Source organism: Myotis nattereri (assembly GCF_964212035.1).
Source record: "Myotis nattereri genome assembly, chromosome: 19".
Classification (NCBI taxonomy): Eukaryota; Metazoa; Chordata; class Mammalia; order Chiroptera; family Vespertilionidae; genus Myotis; species Myotis nattereri.
Window position 1 is genome coordinate 28408193 of NC_138095.1, and position 17892 is coordinate 28426084.

The 17892-nt window shown below is 63.2% G+C and overlaps 1 protein-coding gene across 1 annotated transcript in view; it reads left to right on the forward strand.

Annotated features, from left to right (window-relative positions):
* ADGRD1 (adhesion G protein-coupled receptor D1) overlaps positions 1 to 17892 on the forward strand; it is a gene marked incomplete at its 5' end in the record, with an annotated part of 37668 nt that overhangs the window by 16659 nt on the left and 3117 nt on the right. The window contains 11 exons of the mRNA XM_081114250.1: positions 7416 to 7489; positions 9115 to 9238; positions 11082 to 11185; positions 11979 to 12090; positions 12672 to 12825; positions 13567 to 13633; positions 14102 to 14168; positions 15183 to 15274; positions 16094 to 16220; positions 16585 to 16626; positions 17163 to 17255. Coding sequence (XP_080970376.1) covers positions 7416 to 7489; positions 9115 to 9238; positions 11082 to 11185; positions 11979 to 12090; positions 12672 to 12825; positions 13567 to 13633; positions 14102 to 14168; positions 15183 to 15274; positions 16094 to 16220; positions 16585 to 16626; positions 17163 to 17255 — 1056 coding nt within the window. The remainder of the gene's footprint in view (positions 1 to 7415; positions 7490 to 9114; positions 9239 to 11081; positions 11186 to 11978; positions 12091 to 12671; positions 12826 to 13566; positions 13634 to 14101; positions 14169 to 15182; positions 15275 to 16093; positions 16221 to 16584; positions 16627 to 17162; positions 17256 to 17892) is intronic.

A 17892-nucleotide genomic window follows, 5' to 3' on the forward strand; every position in this document is an offset into this window, starting at 1 on the left:
CCATGACCGCTCCGTGACCGTGTGTGTGTGTGTGTGTGTGTGTGTGTGTGTGTGTGTGTGTTTAACTCACGTCTGGCCACACTTTTAATCCGTTAAAACTAATCCGCATACCAGTTAGAAGTGCGGGTACCGGTTGAAAGCGCAGATTTTGTAATCAAAGAAAACACGATAATTTCAAGAGAAACATCAGAAGTGCTTTATTCAGAGTCATGTCCATCGCTGGCTACACATCCCCCATCTTTCAGGTGATTGGTGGAGACCGTCCCAATAGAACTTTCCTTGTTTTGAGGCCGACCATTCAGAGACCCAGTTTCCCACGTCTTCGCACGTGTTGAAGTGCCGCTCAGAGAGCACGTGTGCCGTCGATGGTGACAGGTGGTCATCGGAAGGAGCAGGGCTGGTGCATACGGCGGGTGGGCTAATACTTCCCGGGCAGGATCTTTTCACGCGTCTTTCACTGGTTTGGAAGTGTGTGATGGTGCGTCATCACGAAGCAAAATTACTTTGCCGTGTCTTCTGGCCCATTCTGGCCATTCTACTATCAAAGTGCAGCTCAAATTGATTATTTATTGTCGGTAATGATCAGTATTAACGGTTTCACCTGGTGTTAGAAGCTCCTAATACTCCACACCTTCCCGATCCCACCAAACACAGAGCAGTGTCTTCTTTCCGAAGGGGTTTGGCCTTGCAGTCGATGTTGATGGTTGACCTGGATCAACCCGTGATTTTGTGCGTTTGGGATTCTCAGAATAAACCCACTTTTCATCGCCAGTCACAACTCAATGCCCAGAGACTTTCTTTCGTGCCGTGGAAGCATCATTTTACTGATGACTTTTCGGTTTTCCATTTGCCTTTCGTTCAGTTGATGTGACACCCATTTTCCTTCCTTTAACATCTTTCCCATTTGCTGAGCAACGTTTAATCTTTCTGCGAGTTGTTTCTGAGTTTGACACTCATCTGCATCCAATAATGCTTGTCATTGTTGGTCTTCCATCTTTTTCGGTTGACCTGGACATTCTTTGTCTTTTCCACCGAAATCCTCACTTTTAAAGCGTTTAAACCAGCGCTCACAAGGATCTTGAGATGGAGCATGTTCACCATAAGCTTCCCGAAGTATAGGATGACTTTCAGCAGCACTTTTCTTCAAAATAAAGTAATGAATTAAAACTCCCCGCAAATGCTTTTCTTGGCACGAAATTTGACATTTTTAAGCATAAAAATATCTATGATGTTAACACCTTCAGCAAATTTGACATATGAAGTTCTGAAGCTTGTTGTCAATACAACAAAATAGCATACATATCAAATCGCATATTTATCAGCATACGTATAACCCCATCTATTGAAAAAAAAATCTGCATTATTAACCGGTTAATGATTAACCCGCATTATTAACCGGTACACCTGGTTCATGTTTTTATTGATGTCAGAGAGGAAGGGAAAGGGAGAGAGAGACAGAAACATCAATGGTGAGAGAGAGTCATGGATCGGCTGCCTCCTGCACGCCCCACACTGGGGATCAAGCCTGCAACCCGGGCCTGTGCCCTGACCGGGAATCGAACCCTGACCCTCTGGTTCCTAGGTCGACGCTCAACCACTGAGCCACGCCGGCCCCTTTCCTGTCACAGGAGCGTCCCCCAGTGTGAGCGCCCGACGGGGAGGCCCGTCTCCCCCAAACACTGCAGCTCAGCTCCCCGCCACAGCTGGACGCGGGGCTCGGCCGCCCTGGGGGAGTCAGGAAGGTGCGGCTTGGAGAGGAGACCAGGGGAAGGCGGGTTGAAGCGCAGCCAGGCCGGTGGCTTTGAAGGTTGTGCTCACGTTTCTGAGGACGTGTGGGAGGCTCTTTTTGAGTTGAAATGCTTTGTCCCGTGGGGAGCATTCGTCCGTCCATCCGTCCGTCCGTCCGTCCGTCCGTCCGAGGGCAAACCGGTGTGCGGTACGGGGGCGAGTGGGCGGGAGCTGGGGAGAGAGGCGGACACGCACGTGGGTCCCTCGCCCTCATGGATGGGGCCTGGGACCCAAGGTCGAGGCACCCGGTTTTCCTGGCCCAGAGTGGGGTGCCTTCGAGGGGACCTCCTGCTTAAACCCGGACAAGCCCCCTCTGCCACACACCAGGCGACGCGTCATCATCAGGGCGTGAAGTGAGCACGCGTGTCCAGATGCGGCCCCTTCACTCTTGTTGCTTTGTCACGGCGGGTTCCCTAACGGGTCCCGAGCCCCCCTCCCCCCGCCCCCCTCGGCCCCCAGCTCTGTGCTCCGGGGCCGCCTCGGCTATTGTGGGTGAGAGACACGTTTTAAAATCGATCCGCGCGGCGGAGCTGCCCTTCAGAGAGGTTGTAGCAATTTATGTTGTTGCCAAAGGGGCTGCGGCGCCGACGTTCCCGCTCAGCCTCTGCTTGGCTCTGCTCTTGCTTTTGTTGCCTGCATTTCTTTCTTTAAAAAAAAAAAAATATATGTATGCATTGATTTCAGAGAGGAAGGGAGAGGAAGGGAGAGGAAGGGAGAGATAGAAACATCCATGAGGAGAGAGAATCACGGACCCGCCGCCTCCTGCACGCCCCCCACTGGGGATCGAGCCCACCACCCGGGCCTGTGCCCTGACCGGGAATGGAACCCTGACCTCCTGGTTCACAGGTCGACGCTCACCACTGAGCAGCCTGCCAGGCTCTGCTCCCAGTTTTGCATCCTTCTTCCCATCAATCTGGCCATTGCCTGTGAGGAACGTTGCCTTTTCCTTCCTGGAGCCCCTCCTCTGCTCGCAGCTGCTTCATCCCGCCCCGCTCACCGGGGGACGCGCCCAGAGGCCAGGCCGCGGAGTGGGCAGCCCTGGGAGTGGCGGGCACCCGGCAGACGTCGAGGGCTGTGCACGGGTCTCGGAACCTCTGAGACCCACTTAAGAATCCGTTGTCTAGCCCTGGCCAGTGTGGCTCAGTGGATAGAGCGTCGGCCTGCGGACTGAAGGGATTGGATTCCGGTCAAGGGCACGTACCTGGGTTGCGGCTCCTCCCCGGCCCAGGCCCTGGTCAGGGCACCTGCAGGATGTGTCTCTCTCACATGGATGTTTCCCTGTGTCTCCCTCTCTCTTCCGTGCTCCCTGAAAACCCGGGTGAGGATGAGCAACGACAAAAAGACGTCGTTGTCTCCCTCAAGGTCAGGAGGCAGCCCCGCCCCCCCCCCCCCCCCCCCCCCCGCCGCCCTTCCCAGTCGTCTGGCTGCTCACATTGAAATGGAAACGTGGACCAGGGAGACCGGACCGAGCCCGCGATGAGCCTCTCCCAGCGGGTGTCATCTGTGCGGCCGCCGTCGCCTCCTCTGGGCGGGTGGGCTGCCGCGTCCCCGAGGCCCTCGCCTGCGCCGGGCCCTGAGCGCTTCCCTCGGGGTGGCAGTCAGGGCCGCGTGGCTGCTCGCTGGTTCAGGAGCTCGGTCACGTCTTTGATCCGCGCTCGGTTAGATCTGAGAGCCATGGCTTCACCCTTTCGAAAAGGCGTCTCTAATGTGCGGGAAGAGAATGTCAGGCTCCCAGCAGGCTCTGCTACCTTCAAAGAAGGGAGGGATTCGGCCCTGGCTGGTGTGGTTCAGTGGACAGAGCGTCGGCCTGCTGACAGAAGGGTCCCGGGTTCGATTCTGGTCCAGGCCCCGTGCCTGGGTGGCGGGCTCCATCCCCACTGGGGGGCGGGCAGGAGGCAGCCGATCCATGATTCTCTCTCCTCATTGGTGTTTCTATCTCTCTGTCCCTCTCCCTTCCTCTCTGAAATCAACAAAAATATATCTTTTTTAAATGGGATTTTTTGCCTCTGGGTGTCTCAGGCCTGGAGAAATTGGGGCTAAGCCAGTTTACTTATGAATGTGGGGAGTAGGCACCAGTGGCACGGGGTGGGGGTGGAATGAGATGAACAGAAATGGTGCCCCACCCACACGGGCAAGGGTCCCGGGCCCCACACACGCCTCTCCTTAGGCCAGTGGTTCTCAACCTTCCTGACGCCGTGACCCTTTAACACAGCCCCTCATGCTGTGGGGACCCCCAATGTCATTGTGACAAATTGAACATCATTAAAGCACAGTGATTCATCACAAAAACAATGTGTAATTATAGATGTGTTTTCCGATGGTCGTAGGCGATCCCTGGGAAAGGGTCGTTCGACCCCCAGAGGGGTGGCGACCCCCAGGTTGAGAACCGCTGCCCTAGACGGTTCCAGAACGTGCCCGTGGGGTTTCGAATCCCACTTCTTTCCTGTGTGGAATCGCTCGCCTTCCCAGGAAAAGCTCATTATGTTTCCCGTGGTTGGGAAGCAGCCGGAGACCACAGATCCGACGTGTTATTCCCGGCAGCCCCGGAATGGGCTGTAAAATAGATCAGAGTTTTATAACCTTTCCAACCCACCCCTCATCTGCATGGAAATGCGAGTGTCCGGCTCCCCAGGCACTCGGACGGCCCCCGGGCGGCCGGGATGGAAATGCCGGGATTCACCTGCAAACCCGCCGGCCGGCGCGTGTCCCGGGGGCTCGGCTCCGTGGTTTGCGCTGTGAGAATCGTATCGTTTCCTCCCACTTGGGGCTTGGCTAGACTCAGAGGTGGGTTTACTGGCTCTGCCTGTGGCTCGGGCCCCGGCGGGGGCGCTTTCCTGTCTCCGTGTCACCGGCCTGGACACGGGGACACGGGGGACGCGGGGGACACGGGGACACGGGGGACACGGGGGACACGGGGACGCTGCTCAGCTCCGAGCGGCAGACAATCCCAGGTCCCGCGGAATCGCCCGGTTTTGCTTTCTGTGTTTTCCCTCCGAGCCTGCAAGCGATTTCCCCTGCGTGTCCCCCTGCGTGTCCCCCTGTGTGTTCCCCTGCGTGTTCCCCTGTGTGTCCCCCTGCGTGTCCCCCTGTGTGTCCCCCTGCGTGTCCCCCTGCGTGTTCCCCTGCGTGTCCCCCTGTGTGTTCCCCTGCGTGTCCCCCTGTGTGTTCCCCTGCGTGTTCCCCTGTGTGTCCCCCTGCGTGTCCCCCTGCGTGTTCCCCTGCGTGTCCCCCTGCGTGTTCCCCTGCGTGTTCCTCTGCGTGTTCCCCTGCGTGTTCCCCTGCGTGTTCCTCTGCGTGTTCCCCTGCGTGTTCCTCTGCGTGTCCCCCTGCGTGTTCCCCTGCGTGTCCCCCTGTGTGTTCCCCTGCGTGTCCCCCTGCGTGTTCCCCTGCGTGTTCCTCTGCATGTTCCCCTGCGTGTTCCCCTGCGTGTCCCCCTGCGTGTTCCCCTGCGTGTCCCCCTGCGTGTCCCCCTCACCTGCGGGCGAGGACGCATCAGCGCCAGCCGTGGGCAGAGGCAGGTGCCACAGGCTCTGCAGCCTCCGGGCTCCTGGCCCCCAGGGAGGAGGGTGTGGGGACCTTGAGGACCACAGTGTGGAGTTTAATTCCCCCGGAGGGTCCCCGATTCCCACGCTGACACTGGAGCTCCCCGAGTTCCCGGGGCCTCAGGACTAGGGACTTGGGACCACGGGACTGGACTTGGGGCGGGGGGGGGGGGGATGGGTCGGCCTGGTCCCAGGTGGAGACATTCAGACACATGTCAAGGGGGGATGTCTGGTGTAGTCAGGGGGCCCTGTGTCGGGAGCCCTATGTTGGGGGGGCCCTGTGTCGGGGGGCCCTGTGTCGGGGGCCCTGTGTCGGGGGCCCTGTGTTGGGGGCCCTGTGTTGAGGGGAGCCATGTGTAGAGGGGCCCTGTGTGGAGGGAGCCCTCACTGTCGTCCCCAGGGCTGCACAGAGCCCCTCGGCTCCAGGACTCAGGGTCCAAGGTGACTGTCACCCCCCTTCACCCCGATGACGCCACCCCATTCCTGGTTCCTGGCCACGGGGTGGCCCCTAGCGGGAACGGCCTCGCCTCCCTCCCAGTTTCTCCAGGAAAGTGGGGGTGACCAGGTGCTCCTCGTCCTGCAACACCACACCCCGAATTCTAACAGCCTCCCGGGAGCCTGGCCAGCCTGTTTCCTCCGGTTGCAAACTCCAGCACAGATAGCACGGCGTTCCCACGGCCGGAGGGTGTGCCCGCGGCCTCGCCCCCGGAGCCAGCGCCTCCGCCCGCTGACCACACACAGGGACGGATTTTAAAGCCGCTGTGGAGGGTGGGGCTGGCAGCCTCCGCCAGAGGCCGAGAGGTCACGGGGCGGGAAGGGCCCGGAGCCCTCGGTGCCTCCCTCCCGCGGGAGTCAGAGCCGCTCCTCCAGGCCTGGCTGCGGCGCTAACATTCCTTTCACGGCTCTGAGCAGCGCACACACATGCGTGTACACACACACACACACACGTGCACACACACACCTGCTGTGACGGCCGTGAGACGCTGTGCCGCGGGCCATGGGTCCCTGCCAGGTTCCTGCTTGGAGCTTCGACTTTGTGGGTGTTCTTGTGCCTCGGTTTCCCCTGCTGGTGGCTTTTTCCCCCTTAAACATGTTTTTATTGATTTCAGAGAGGAAGGGAGCGGGGGAATCTATCTGTATAAAAAGCTGAGATGCTAGGTGTCCAACCGTTTGACTGTCGGGTAGCTGTGACGAGCACTGGCCACCAGGGGGCAGACGCTCGACGCACAGGCATGGAAACACGGAACAGGCTGATGAGTCTCAGAGGGAAGGGGGGAGGGGGGAGGACGGAAAGCGATTAACCAGAGATTTTGCATGCAGACGAGAGGCCTGGCGTGCACCAGTGGGTCCCTGGGCCTGGCCTGCGGGGATGGGGCCGAAACCGGCTCTCCGACATCCCCCGAGGGGTCCCGGATGGCGAGAGGGCACCGGCCAGGCCAAGGGACCCACTGGCGCACGAATCTGTGCACCAGGCCTCTAGTCAATGCTGAGAGAGGATCATTGACCGGCTGCCTCCTGCACGCCCCTCACTGGGGATCGAGCCCACAGCCCGGGCCTGGGCCCCAACCGGGAATCGAACCCTGACCTCCGGGCTCATAGTCGATGCTCAACCCCTGGGCCCCGCCGGCCGGGCTGCCCCCTGGTGGCCTGTGGACTGTGTGGCTGCAGAGCAGGGCTCCGGTGTCTGAGCTCACAGAGGCAGAGCAGACGGCAGGGGACGCCTCTCTCAGCCTGGCGGGGGGGGGGGGGGGGGGAGCCGGAGACAGGGTCTCAAATCCACGTGAGTCCTCGCCGGACAGGACGTGAATCACGGGGAGCGTGGGGGTGCAGGGCACAGCTCTGCGCGGGCGGGTCTCTCGGAGGGACGGAGACCTGCAGGAAGCCAGGTTGTCTGGGGAAGAGCGTTCAGAGGGGGGCCCAGCGCGTGCAAAGGCCCTGAGGCTGGGGCCCTGGGCCCTCTGACCCGTGAGGGGGACGGTCGGTGGCTTTGTGAGTCCCCAACCCGCGGCCTCGCAGCTCGGGGTGTGGCTCTGGCCTCAGCGTTGGGAACCCGGCCTCACGGGGCGCCGCATTCTCTCATTTCAGACGAGCAGGCAGCACCGCGAGGCCACCAACGAGACGAACCGCGTGTTCCTGTACTGCGCCTTCCTGGACTACAGGTGCCGCCTGGAGGGAGGCTCCGGGCGGGGGCGGGGGCGGGGGCGGGGCTGGGGGTGCCACCTGGGCCGGGTGTGCGGGCCCACGCTTGTCCACGTCCTGATCTGGGTCCCCATTTATCTTTTAAATATAGTTTTATTCATTTCAGAGAAGAAGGGAGAGGGAGAGAGAGATAGAAACATCCATGATGAGAGAGAATCCTGGACCGGCTGCCTCCTGCACGCCCCCCACTGGGGACGGAGCCCGCCACCCGGGCCTGTGCCCTGACGGGGAATCGAACCGTGACCTCCTGGTTCCTAGGTCGACGCTCAACCTCTGAGCCCCGCCGGCCGGGCTATCTTTCTTTCTTATGATCCTTTTTCTTCCTTCGTTAGGATTTGGGGGAAAATTTTATGCCCTTTTTATCTCCACTGTTGACTCCTGAGGTGCCTGTCCCTTTCCCTGGAGGTCTGGCCCCGGTGCCTGCGATCCGCCCATCAGGTCACCGAGATGCGTTCTCGTCAGGCAGCCTCCGCACGGCTCCGGTCGTTTGGCCTCAGATAATCCGTGACCCCCCAGCGACCGGAAACAAGGAAATAGCAGTTGCCTGCGTCCCTCCCTGGTTTCCTCTTTCGCATTTCGGGGGGCGAGGGGCGTCTGTCTTCCTCACGCGCCGCTCACCTCCCTCGCGGGGCACGTCGTGGGCCGCGTGCCCGTGTCGGTCTGTCCAGGGAAGCGTTCTCTCCCGTTCGGAGAGATTGTCTCCCTGGGCGGAGACGGGCTCCCAGGCCCGTTTTCGTTCCTAGACGTGAACTGTGAGCACTGACTCAAGCATCTACGCGTGCGTCCCTCTTTTCAAAAGCAGAACGCCAGCCCGGCCGGCGGGGCTCAGGGGCTGAGGGTCGACCCAGGAACCAGGAGGTCAGGGTTCGATTCCCGGTCGGGGCACAGGCCCGGGGTGTGGGCTCGATCCCCAGTGGGGGGCGTGCAGGAGGCAGCCGATCCATGATTCTCTCTCATCATGGATGCTCCTCTCTCTCTCTCTCTCTCCCTCTCCCTTCTTCTCTGAAATCAATACAAATATTATGTTTTAAATAAAAATAAGTAATAAGAAAGTCAGTGGAAAAAGTGTCCTCAGGCGAAGGTAGTAATAATAACAGACACAGGACGGGTGGTTCCGGTCGGAGAAAACATGGCCTTGGGTTTCGTGCCTGAGCCCTGAGCCCTGAGCCCTGGGGTCCTGTGTCCCTCCTGCGGGTGCGCGTCCTGTCGCATCCGTGTGCCCCGCCTGCGGGTGCGCGTCCTGTCGCATCCGTGTGCCCCGCCTGCGGGTGCGCGTCCTGTCGCATCCGTGCGCCCGCCTGCGGAGTGTCCCGCCCCCGGGGGCACTGGGTTACCCACGGCCCCATCCCTCGGTAAGTGCCCGGCGTGCCCTGTGCGTGGCGCTCAGAGGTGCCCTGGCAGGGACCATCTCGCTACTTAACGGACAGCAGCCCAGGGGCTGAGGTGGAGCCGCCCACCTGCTCCTCTCCCCGAGGCCCCTCGGGCCCCCGCGGCCGGACCCACGCGGCCGCGTTCTGCCGGGTGAGGACGGGGACGCTCTCGCCGAGGCCGGGCCGGCCGCCTCCGTGACCCTCCGTGTCCGCAGCTCCGGGGAAGGCGTCTGGTCGAACGAGGGCTGCGTCCTGGTGGAAGGGGACCTGGGCTACTCAGTCTGCCGCTGCACGCACCTCACCAACTTCGCCATCCTCATGCAGGTGGTGCCGCTGGAGGTGAGCCGGCGGGGGGAGGGGGGCGCCCTCTGCGTCAGGGGTCCTGCTGGGCAGCACCGGGGGCGGGGGGCTGTCGGCCATGGGGGCCGAGGGGAGGCCGCTGTTCAGGGAGACTCTCGGTCAGGGACACCCGTGAGCTCTGCTGCGTTGGCAAAATGAATTGGCTTTCAGGGTCCTCGGGCAGCCCCAGTGCAGGGCCCTGTCCCCCAGACCCCCGTCCTCGAGGTGCAGACCCCCTCCCCCAGGTGCAGGTGCAGAACCCCTCCCCCAGGTGCAGACCCCATCCCCCAGGTGCAGACCCCCGTCCCCCAGGTGCAGACCCGTCCCCCAGGTGCAGACCCCCTCCCCCAGGTGCAGACCCCCTCCCCCAGGTGCAGGCCCCAGTCTGCTTGTGAGGAGCTGATAGCCTCTGGGGAGGGGCAGGTACACACATTAGCAGTGGAGGAGTATTAACTGGAGAATAAAAAGCCAACAAGAGAGGCAACAGGCGTTTATTTCCAACCAAACAGCAGCTATTCTGGGAAGCCCTGGTGCAGGCAGACACCCAAGTGGCTTTCCCCTCGGGAAGCGCGGGGGGGGGGGCGGGGGGAGCGGGGGGATGATGGGAATCGAGCAGGGATCCCTGTGGGTGCTATAAGCCAGGTCGTTCCGTGGCCACACAGGGTGGCGCTACCCGAGAGCGTCCTACGGCCCAGCCCTGGGGCGCCGGGTCCGCTCCCCGTCAGCTTCGTAGGCAGTTTTTTGGGGCATGAAGTTGGCAGAGGTTTTGGGGGTGAGACGAGCCAGGCCTTTCCTCTGAGGCGGCTCCAGCTGCACTTTGAAATGGCGCCATTTCTGTCACTTTCCCCAGAAGCCATTTGTACAGCAAAGGTGTAAGGCGGAGATGGAGGGGGTGGCGCAGATGATCGGTGAACACTTCCTTCTCATTTTAATGTTCACTAACTGATGAGAGAGAGAGAGAGAGAGAGAGAGAGAGAGAGAGAGAGAGGGAGAGAGAGAGGGAGAGAGAGAGAGAGGGGTTCCGCTTACTGGTGTGTTCGTTGGCTGACTCTCTTATGTGTCCTGACGGGGAATCGAACCTGCAGCCCTGGCCCAGCATGCTCTAACCACTGAACAGCCCGGCCAGGCCTGACAGCACCTTTTGACAGTGTGGTCAGAGAGGCTCTGCCAGGAAGCGCCCTGTGAGTGAGCCGAAGCCGGGAGGACGTTCCTGGCTCCGAGAGGCACATGTGGCAGCAGGAGGGGGGGCGGGCGGGGAAGGGGGTGCTGTGCCCGGCTGGAGGGCAGCGAGCAGGTCCCATCTTCGCTAAGCTGGAAGGTGGGGGGCCTGCTGGGCTGGGGCGGGGGCAGGCAGAGGGGAGGGAGGGAGGCAGCCTCGTCCAATAAGCTTAAGACAAAACCCTGAGCACAGTCACGGCCGGTTGCCAATCGGCCCCCACCCGGTGTGGGCCCCAGATTTAGACCGTCTGTGGGCGTCTTCGCAGAAGCAAATCCTAGCCACTCATTGCCAGGGAAGGTCGGCTTGAGAGTGGTTTAAAATTATCCCTGCAAAAAGCGGAAATTATCCATGCTAAAAACACACGAAGACGCACGCCGAAATGGCACCTTCTCGTGAGCCATAAGGGAAACGAAGGCACCCCTTCCGGCTACGCCTAGGGAGGGGCAGGGCCGGGGTGGGCGGAGCGGGACCCCAAGGCGAGGCTCCCCGGTGGGAGGGAGGGTTCTTGCAGTCGCAGGTCGAGGCTGGCGGGGCCCTGGGGGCCTTTGCGTGTGCAAACCCAGGGCTGACTGCAGGCCCGGCCGCTGAGCTGAGCCCTGACCCCGTGCTCCGCTCCCCGCACAGCTCACGCGCGGACACCAGGTGGCGCTCTCGTCCATCAGTTACATCGGCTGCTCCCTGTCCGTGCTCTGCCTGGCGGTCACGCTGGCCACCTTCGCGATGCTCTCGTGAGTCCCTGCCGCCGCCGCCACCCCCACCCGTGTCCGTGTCCCGGGAGGCTGGCGGCTCCGTGCGACCATGAACCCCCTCCCCCCCTGTTGGCCCCCCTCCCCCATCCCCTCGATCTCCCTGCCGCAGCCTCTGTATCAGGAGCTGGGTCTGGACGCTGAAGGTCACAGCTGGGTGGTTGCTCCTCAGTCACTTTTTAAAACATATGTATTTTCTAGCCCCAGGCTTGGCTCGGTGGCTAGAGCGTCGGCCCGCGCACTGAAGGGTCCTGGGTTCGATTCCCGTCAAGGGCACGTGCTTGGTTGCGGGCTCCCGGGCCTGGTCAGGGGTGCTTGCGGGAGGCAACCAACCGATGTGTTTCTCTCTGTCTCTCCCTCTCCCTTCCACTCCCTCTCGAAATCAATGGGAAAAAATATCCTCAGAGAGGAAGGGAGAGGGAGAGAGAGAGAAACATCAAGGATGAGAGAGAATCAGGGACCGGCCGCCTCCTGCACGCCCCACACACTGGATGGCGCCCGCAACCCGGGCCTGTGCCCCGACGGGGAATGGAACCCCGACCTCCTGGTTCGTAGGTTGACGCTCAGCCACCGAGCCAGCCGGCCGGGCGTCCGCAGTCACTTTTCATGTTGAGGCCCGGGGTGCAGGGGGACCTGGTGGAGGTGGGGACACCGGCTTTCATGAGCCGTGGGGACTGCCCGAGCCGGGTCATTTCCAAGGGCAGCCGGGAGCCATGGAGGGTCCAGGAGTGATAGCAGCTGGGCCTCACCCCTGCCCCCCGCCCCCCGCCCTCAGCTCGGTCAGCACCATCCGGAACCAGCGCTACCACATCCACGCCAACCTGTCCTCCGCCATCCTGGTGGCCCAGGTCCTGCTGCTGGTCAGCTTCCACTGCCGGCCGGGCACCGTGAGTCCCCCTCCCCCTCCCCTTCCCCCCCCCCCCCGGTCCTCCCCAGATGCCACCGGGGTGGCACCTCCTGCAGCTGGAATTCTCCAACCGGAATGCAGAGGGACCCCCAGAAAGCTGGCCGGGGTCCCCCAGGGAGACGAGAGGGTGGCCTGCAGATGACATGGTGTCTGGCTGACTGACACCTCGGGGTGGACAGACTGACATCCAGAGTCTAGGGGGGCAGGCACGCCACTGGCTGCACCCCCTTCCCACAGGCCTCCCCTCGGGGACCAGCGTGGCGGCCAAAGCGCCAGTCCTCCCTCTGAGCCAATCCCGTTGCAGAGAACGGGGCTCTGCATGCTGATTGGCCGGATCTGACTCCCACGTCTTCCTGGACCAGTCGCTGCGCCTGGGAGGGAACCTGGGGCAGCGATGGGGTCCCCGGGGGTCCCGTGCCCCACAGACGAGAAACGGGAGGGAGCCCGACTCCCAGGGCGGAAATCAGACCACGTGACCCAGAGGACGCCCCAGACGTGGGCGCTGGAGGCTGGGGCCCCGGAACGCCCGGGAGCCTGACCTTCGGCCTCTCTGGGCTCCAGGTCCCGTGCCAGGTGCTGGCCGCGCTCCTGCACTACTTCTTCCTGAGCGCCTTCGCCTGGATGCTGGTGGAGGGGCTGCACCTCTACAGCCTGGTCGTCAGGGTCTTCGGCTCCGAGGACAGCAAGCTCCGCTACTACTACGGGGTCGGCTGGGGTAGGTGCCGGGCGGGGGCGGGGAGGGGCTGGGGGAGGGGAGGGGCTGGGGGAGGTGCCGGGCTGGGGGAGGGGAGGGGCTGGGGGAGGGGAGGGGCTGGGGGAGGTGCCGGTCCGGGGGAGGGGAGGGGCTGGGGGAGGGGAGGGGCTGGGAGGGCAGGATGGGATGGGATGGGATGGGATGGGATGGGATGGGGTTCCTGGCCTTCTCTGCACCTGGAAGAGGCCAAGCTAGAAGGAGAACCATGTTGGCCAAATTGGAGCAAAGGTCTGACATCCTGGGAATCACTTGTTCCCGTTTCTGACTTACACGGGTGTTCTTTTTTTATCTGTTTTTTTCTTTTTTAATGTTTTTTCTTTATTTTAAATATATTTTTATTAACTTTGGAGAGGAAGGGAGAGGGAGAGGGAGAGGGAGAGAGAAACATCACCGATGAGAGAGAATCACGGACCGGCGGCCTCCTGCACGCCCCCCACTGGGGATGGAGCCCACAACCCGGGCCTGGGCCCTGACCTGGAACCGAACCCTGACCTCCTGGTTCATAGGTCGATGCTCAACCCCTGAGCCTTGCCGGCCGGGCTGTTATCTCCTCTTTAGACCGTAGGTTCTTGGGGGACGGGGCTGCTCTGCGTCCGCACCCTGCCCGTGGTTCTTTGTGTGAATCGGGCCCAAAATGAATAAATGGACTAAGGAGTGAGAGCCGGGGGGTGCGGGCTCATGGGCGCCCTCTGGTCTCCGCAGGGTCCCCGCTCCTGATCTGCGTCGTCTCCATCTCCTGTGCCCTGGACAGTTACGGGACCACCAACAAGTGAGCGGGCTCCCGCGGGGACAGGGCCGCGAGGGGTCCCGGGCCTGGGCGCTGGTCCCCCAGGTTCCTCTGGGGCAGGGCCTGGCCAAGGCGGGGGCAGGGGCATCCAGGATGGGGAGCTGGTGGGCAGAGGGTGCTGATGGGACTGTTTTGTCCCCATGGCCTCCCTGGACACGGGTCACCCCTGGAGCCCGGGGTGGTGACTCCAGCCCTTCCGGGGTGGTCATCTGGGAACCCCCGGATGTGGGGGGTGCAGGCGGGCGCACCAGGCGGGGTCGGCACTCGGGGCGCAGCCGAGGGGATTTCACGCCGGTCGCCACCTCCCGGCACATTTCCAAGGGCGGCGGACGGCTGTGGTGGCACCGGATGAGGAAGGGCTGGTGCTGGGGACCAGGCCGGGGTCGGGTCCCGGAACGCGACTTGCTCTCCGTCCAAGAGGAAGGGCTGACGGTCCGCTTCCCTCCGCAGCTGCTGGCTGTCCCTCCACAGCGGCGCCATCTGGGCCTTCGTGGCCCCGGCCCTGCTGGTCATCGTGGTAGGTGCCTGCGTGAGGTGGGAGGGGCAGGAGGGGGGGGCTGGGCCCTGAGACGCTCCCCCTGGTGAGCGGGGCTCTGTCCCCGGGTGGGGCTGTGGCCGGACCGTGTCCCGGATGACAGGGGGAGATGGGCCCGCGTCCCGGGTCCAGGCGAGGCTGCAGGTGTGGGGGGGGGGCGGGGGGGGGGCAGACACTCGGTTTCAGACCCCACGGGGGTTTTCCCCCCACGTCTCCTGGTCAGGGAGCCCCCGGGGCCAGGGCTGCCTGGGGAAGGCTGGCGAACGCCTCGGGGAGCCCCCATGGCGGTTTGGGGTCCCCAGGTCACAGGGTCACTCGGGGTCGAAAGGGAACGGGATTTCTAAGCTGGTGGCCAGGAGCCGGTGCCAGCACGGCTGGGTCAGGGGTCGGGGGTCAGGGGTCAGATGAGCCCCCTGCTGGTGTCTGGGCCCCTGCCTCTGGGCTGTTCTCCTGGGAGCTGGCTCCTCTCTCCGATGGGGTTGTCCCTGTGCTGGGAACTGTCTCTGGGATCCACGAATGTCCCCAACCCTGGCTGGGGAAACGCCTTCGTTCTCTTTAAAATATATATATTTTTATGGATTTCAGGGAGGAAGGGAGAGGGAATGAGAGAGAGAAACATCCATGATGAGAGAGAATCATGGACCAGCTGCCTCCTGCTCGCCCCCCACTGGGGATCGAGCCCGCAACCCGGGCCTGTGCCCTGACCAGGAATGGAACCCTGACCTCCTGGGTCGTAGGTCAACACTCAACCACTGAGCCACACCAGCTGGGCAGAACCGGTCTGTTTTGCTGTCTTTTCTCTGCCCCACGGATCTGAGCCCCCAGAGGGCAGTCTTGGGGGGCCGATGGGCAGGTGCTCAGGGACCTGGCTGACGTCCCTCCAGGGGTGTGCAGCCCTGGCTGGGGAGGGCGGCGCCAGGAGGAGTCAGGTGCTCGGCAGGTGCCACTCCAGCCCTCACCTGTCCCCCCTTCTCTCCCACCGCCCCCCCCATGCAGGTGAACATCGGCATCCTCATCGCCGTCACCAGGGTCATCTCCCAGATCAGCGCCGACAACTACAAGGTCCACGGGGACCCCAGCGCCTTCAAGTACGCGGGCCCTGGGCCGGAGGGTGCCCTGCCCACGGGGGGCGGCTCGGGCAGCGGAGGGGGTGGTCCACCCTGGCCGTAGGAGCAGTCAGACCCCCCACACCACCCCAAACCACAGGCCAGGGAACCGGGGGGGGGGCGGCTGGAGAACGGGGCGCGGGCGCCGGCAGCGGGCGTTGAGCGGGAGAGAGACTGGCCGCAGCGAATCGTCGGATCCGAGGGGAGCGGGAAACCTGTCCGCAGCAGGTCTATACGGCCATTCCTCTACCGAGTCCCCAGCCCGTGGGCTGACTGGCAGGTGGCCGGCCTCTGGGGCTTCTCGGCCTCTGGAGACCTTGGCGACTGGGCCCTGGGATGACCCTGGGTCAGGGGTGACGGGTCAGGGGTCACGTCCATGCCCTTCGGTGGCGAGAACATAAGCGGGGCTGCCCTGCGAGGCTGCCCGTCCCCCAGCCGGAGTCAGAAGCCCGGGCGCAGCGCCGTCTGGTCCCACGGCTCTGCACCCGCTCAGCTACGGGCCTGGGGGCCCCCCTTTCCACAGGGCCACCTTCCCGAGCGAGCCCACGAGCGGCCAGCAGGGCTCTGGGTGCTGGGCACGTCCCCCCACCCCCACCCCCCGTGTCCTCGGTGGGCGCCTGGGACCCGCTTCCCACCGGCCCCTGTGCCCGGCGCTGGGTGCCCCGCGCTGCTCTGGTGTCCTTGGTGACTGGGCCCGGAGCCGGCCCGGGGGACCCGCGTCGCCGGCCCGGGGATCAGCTCCTCACCAGTGCCCTCGCCCGGCCCTGCCCGCCACCCCAGGCGTCACCCTCTCTCCGCCAGGTTGACGGCCAAGGCCGTGGCCGTGCTGCTGCCCATCCTGGGCACCTCCTGGGTCTTCGGGGTGCTGGCCGTCAACAACCAGGCGGTGGCCTTCCAGTACGCGTTCGCCATCCTCAACTCCCTGCAGGTGGGCGCCTGGGTGCCCTCCGGGGCGTGTAGAGGGCAGCCTACCAGCCCACCCCCCTCCCCTCCCAGGCGGAGCCTGTCTGGGAATCGCCTGTCCCTGAATCCTGGCCCCAGCACGGCCCCCACCCCTCGTCCTAGCGGCTGCCGCCAGGCCACCTGACCGTGGGTCACATGGTGCCCGTCCCTCCTCACGGACGGAGAGCACCCGCTCCCTCCGGGCTCCCCAACAACAGGCTGGGCCTGCGGGAGCTGCTCCCCGCCCCCCCACCCCACACCCCGTCCCCCCGCCCCGTGTGCGGCCTGGCGGGCGGAGCGTCCGGGGGTCTGCACAGCCGCGGGGCTGACTCTCCCCTCCCTTCCTTCAGGGCTTCTTCATCTTCCTCTTCCACTGTCTCCTGAATTCCGAGGTGCGTCCCCGTCCCTGCCCTCCCCCCCCCCCCCCACGGCGGGAAGCCGGGAAGCGGGTTTTCGTTTCTTTTTTAAAAAAATATGTACTTTTTGTATTGACTTCAGAGAGGAAGGGAGAGGGAGAGAGAGAGGGAAGCATTGATGAGAGAGAATCATGGATCGGTTGCCTCCTGCACGCCCCCCACTGGGGATCGAGGCTGCAGCCCGAGCCTGTGCCCTGACCGGGAGTCGAACCCTGACCTCCTGGTTCATGGGCTGATGCTCTAACCACTGAGCAACGCTGGCCGGGTGGGTTTTCATTTCTGAAAGGGCAGGGAGCTCAGGTGGGGGCGACAGTCTGAAGGGTGGGCTGCTTCCCCTCAGCCCCTCCATCTCTTCCTGTTGCTAAGCAACCTCCAAGCCTCCGCCCTCAGGATGTCCTGCAGGGAGGCGGGGAGGAGGGGGGGTTAGGAGGCCACCTCAGGGAGCCCCAATGGTTCCTCCTTCAACCCTGACGCTGTTGCTAAGGAGCCCCGAACCCGGTTCTGCCCCGAAGGTGAGAGCCGCCTTCAAGCATAAAACCAAGGTCTGGTCCCTCACGAGCAGCTCCAGCCGCAACGCCAACCCGAAGCCCCTCAGCTCCGACGTGGTGAGTGGTGTGGTGTCGCCGGGGCCGCCCTGGGCGCCCGCACCCCTGAGCCCACGACCCCAGGGCGCTGCCCTCGCGGGCCCTGAGGGTCCGTCAGATGGACACAGGCTGCTCGCTGGCTGCGCTGAGCCTCCACCTGACCGAGGGCTGCGTGGAGCTGAGGCCCTGGGCTCCTCACCCTGAGCCTCCGGCCCCTCCCGCCCTCGGGTCCCTCCTCCTGGGCTCGTGCTGTGCAGGCAGCTGCCGGGCAATGGGGGTGGGGGGGGCGGGGCGGGGGAGGGGTGCTGGAGGTTGTTGCTCAGCCTCTCACACCTGACCTTGGCCTGCAGGACCCGACACACCCTGGGCCGATGTTACACCCACATCCTGTTCTCTGTCCTGGATGAACAAATGAAGGATGGATGGATGATGGACAGATGGTGGATGGATGGATGATGGATGGATGGATGATGGATGGATGATGGATGGATGATGGATGGATGAATGGATGGATGGATGGATGGATGGATGGATGGATGGATGATGGATGGATGATGGATGGATGGATGATGGATGGATGGATGATGGATGGATGATGGATGGATGGATGATGGATGGATGGATGATGGATGGATGGATGATGGATGGATGGATGATG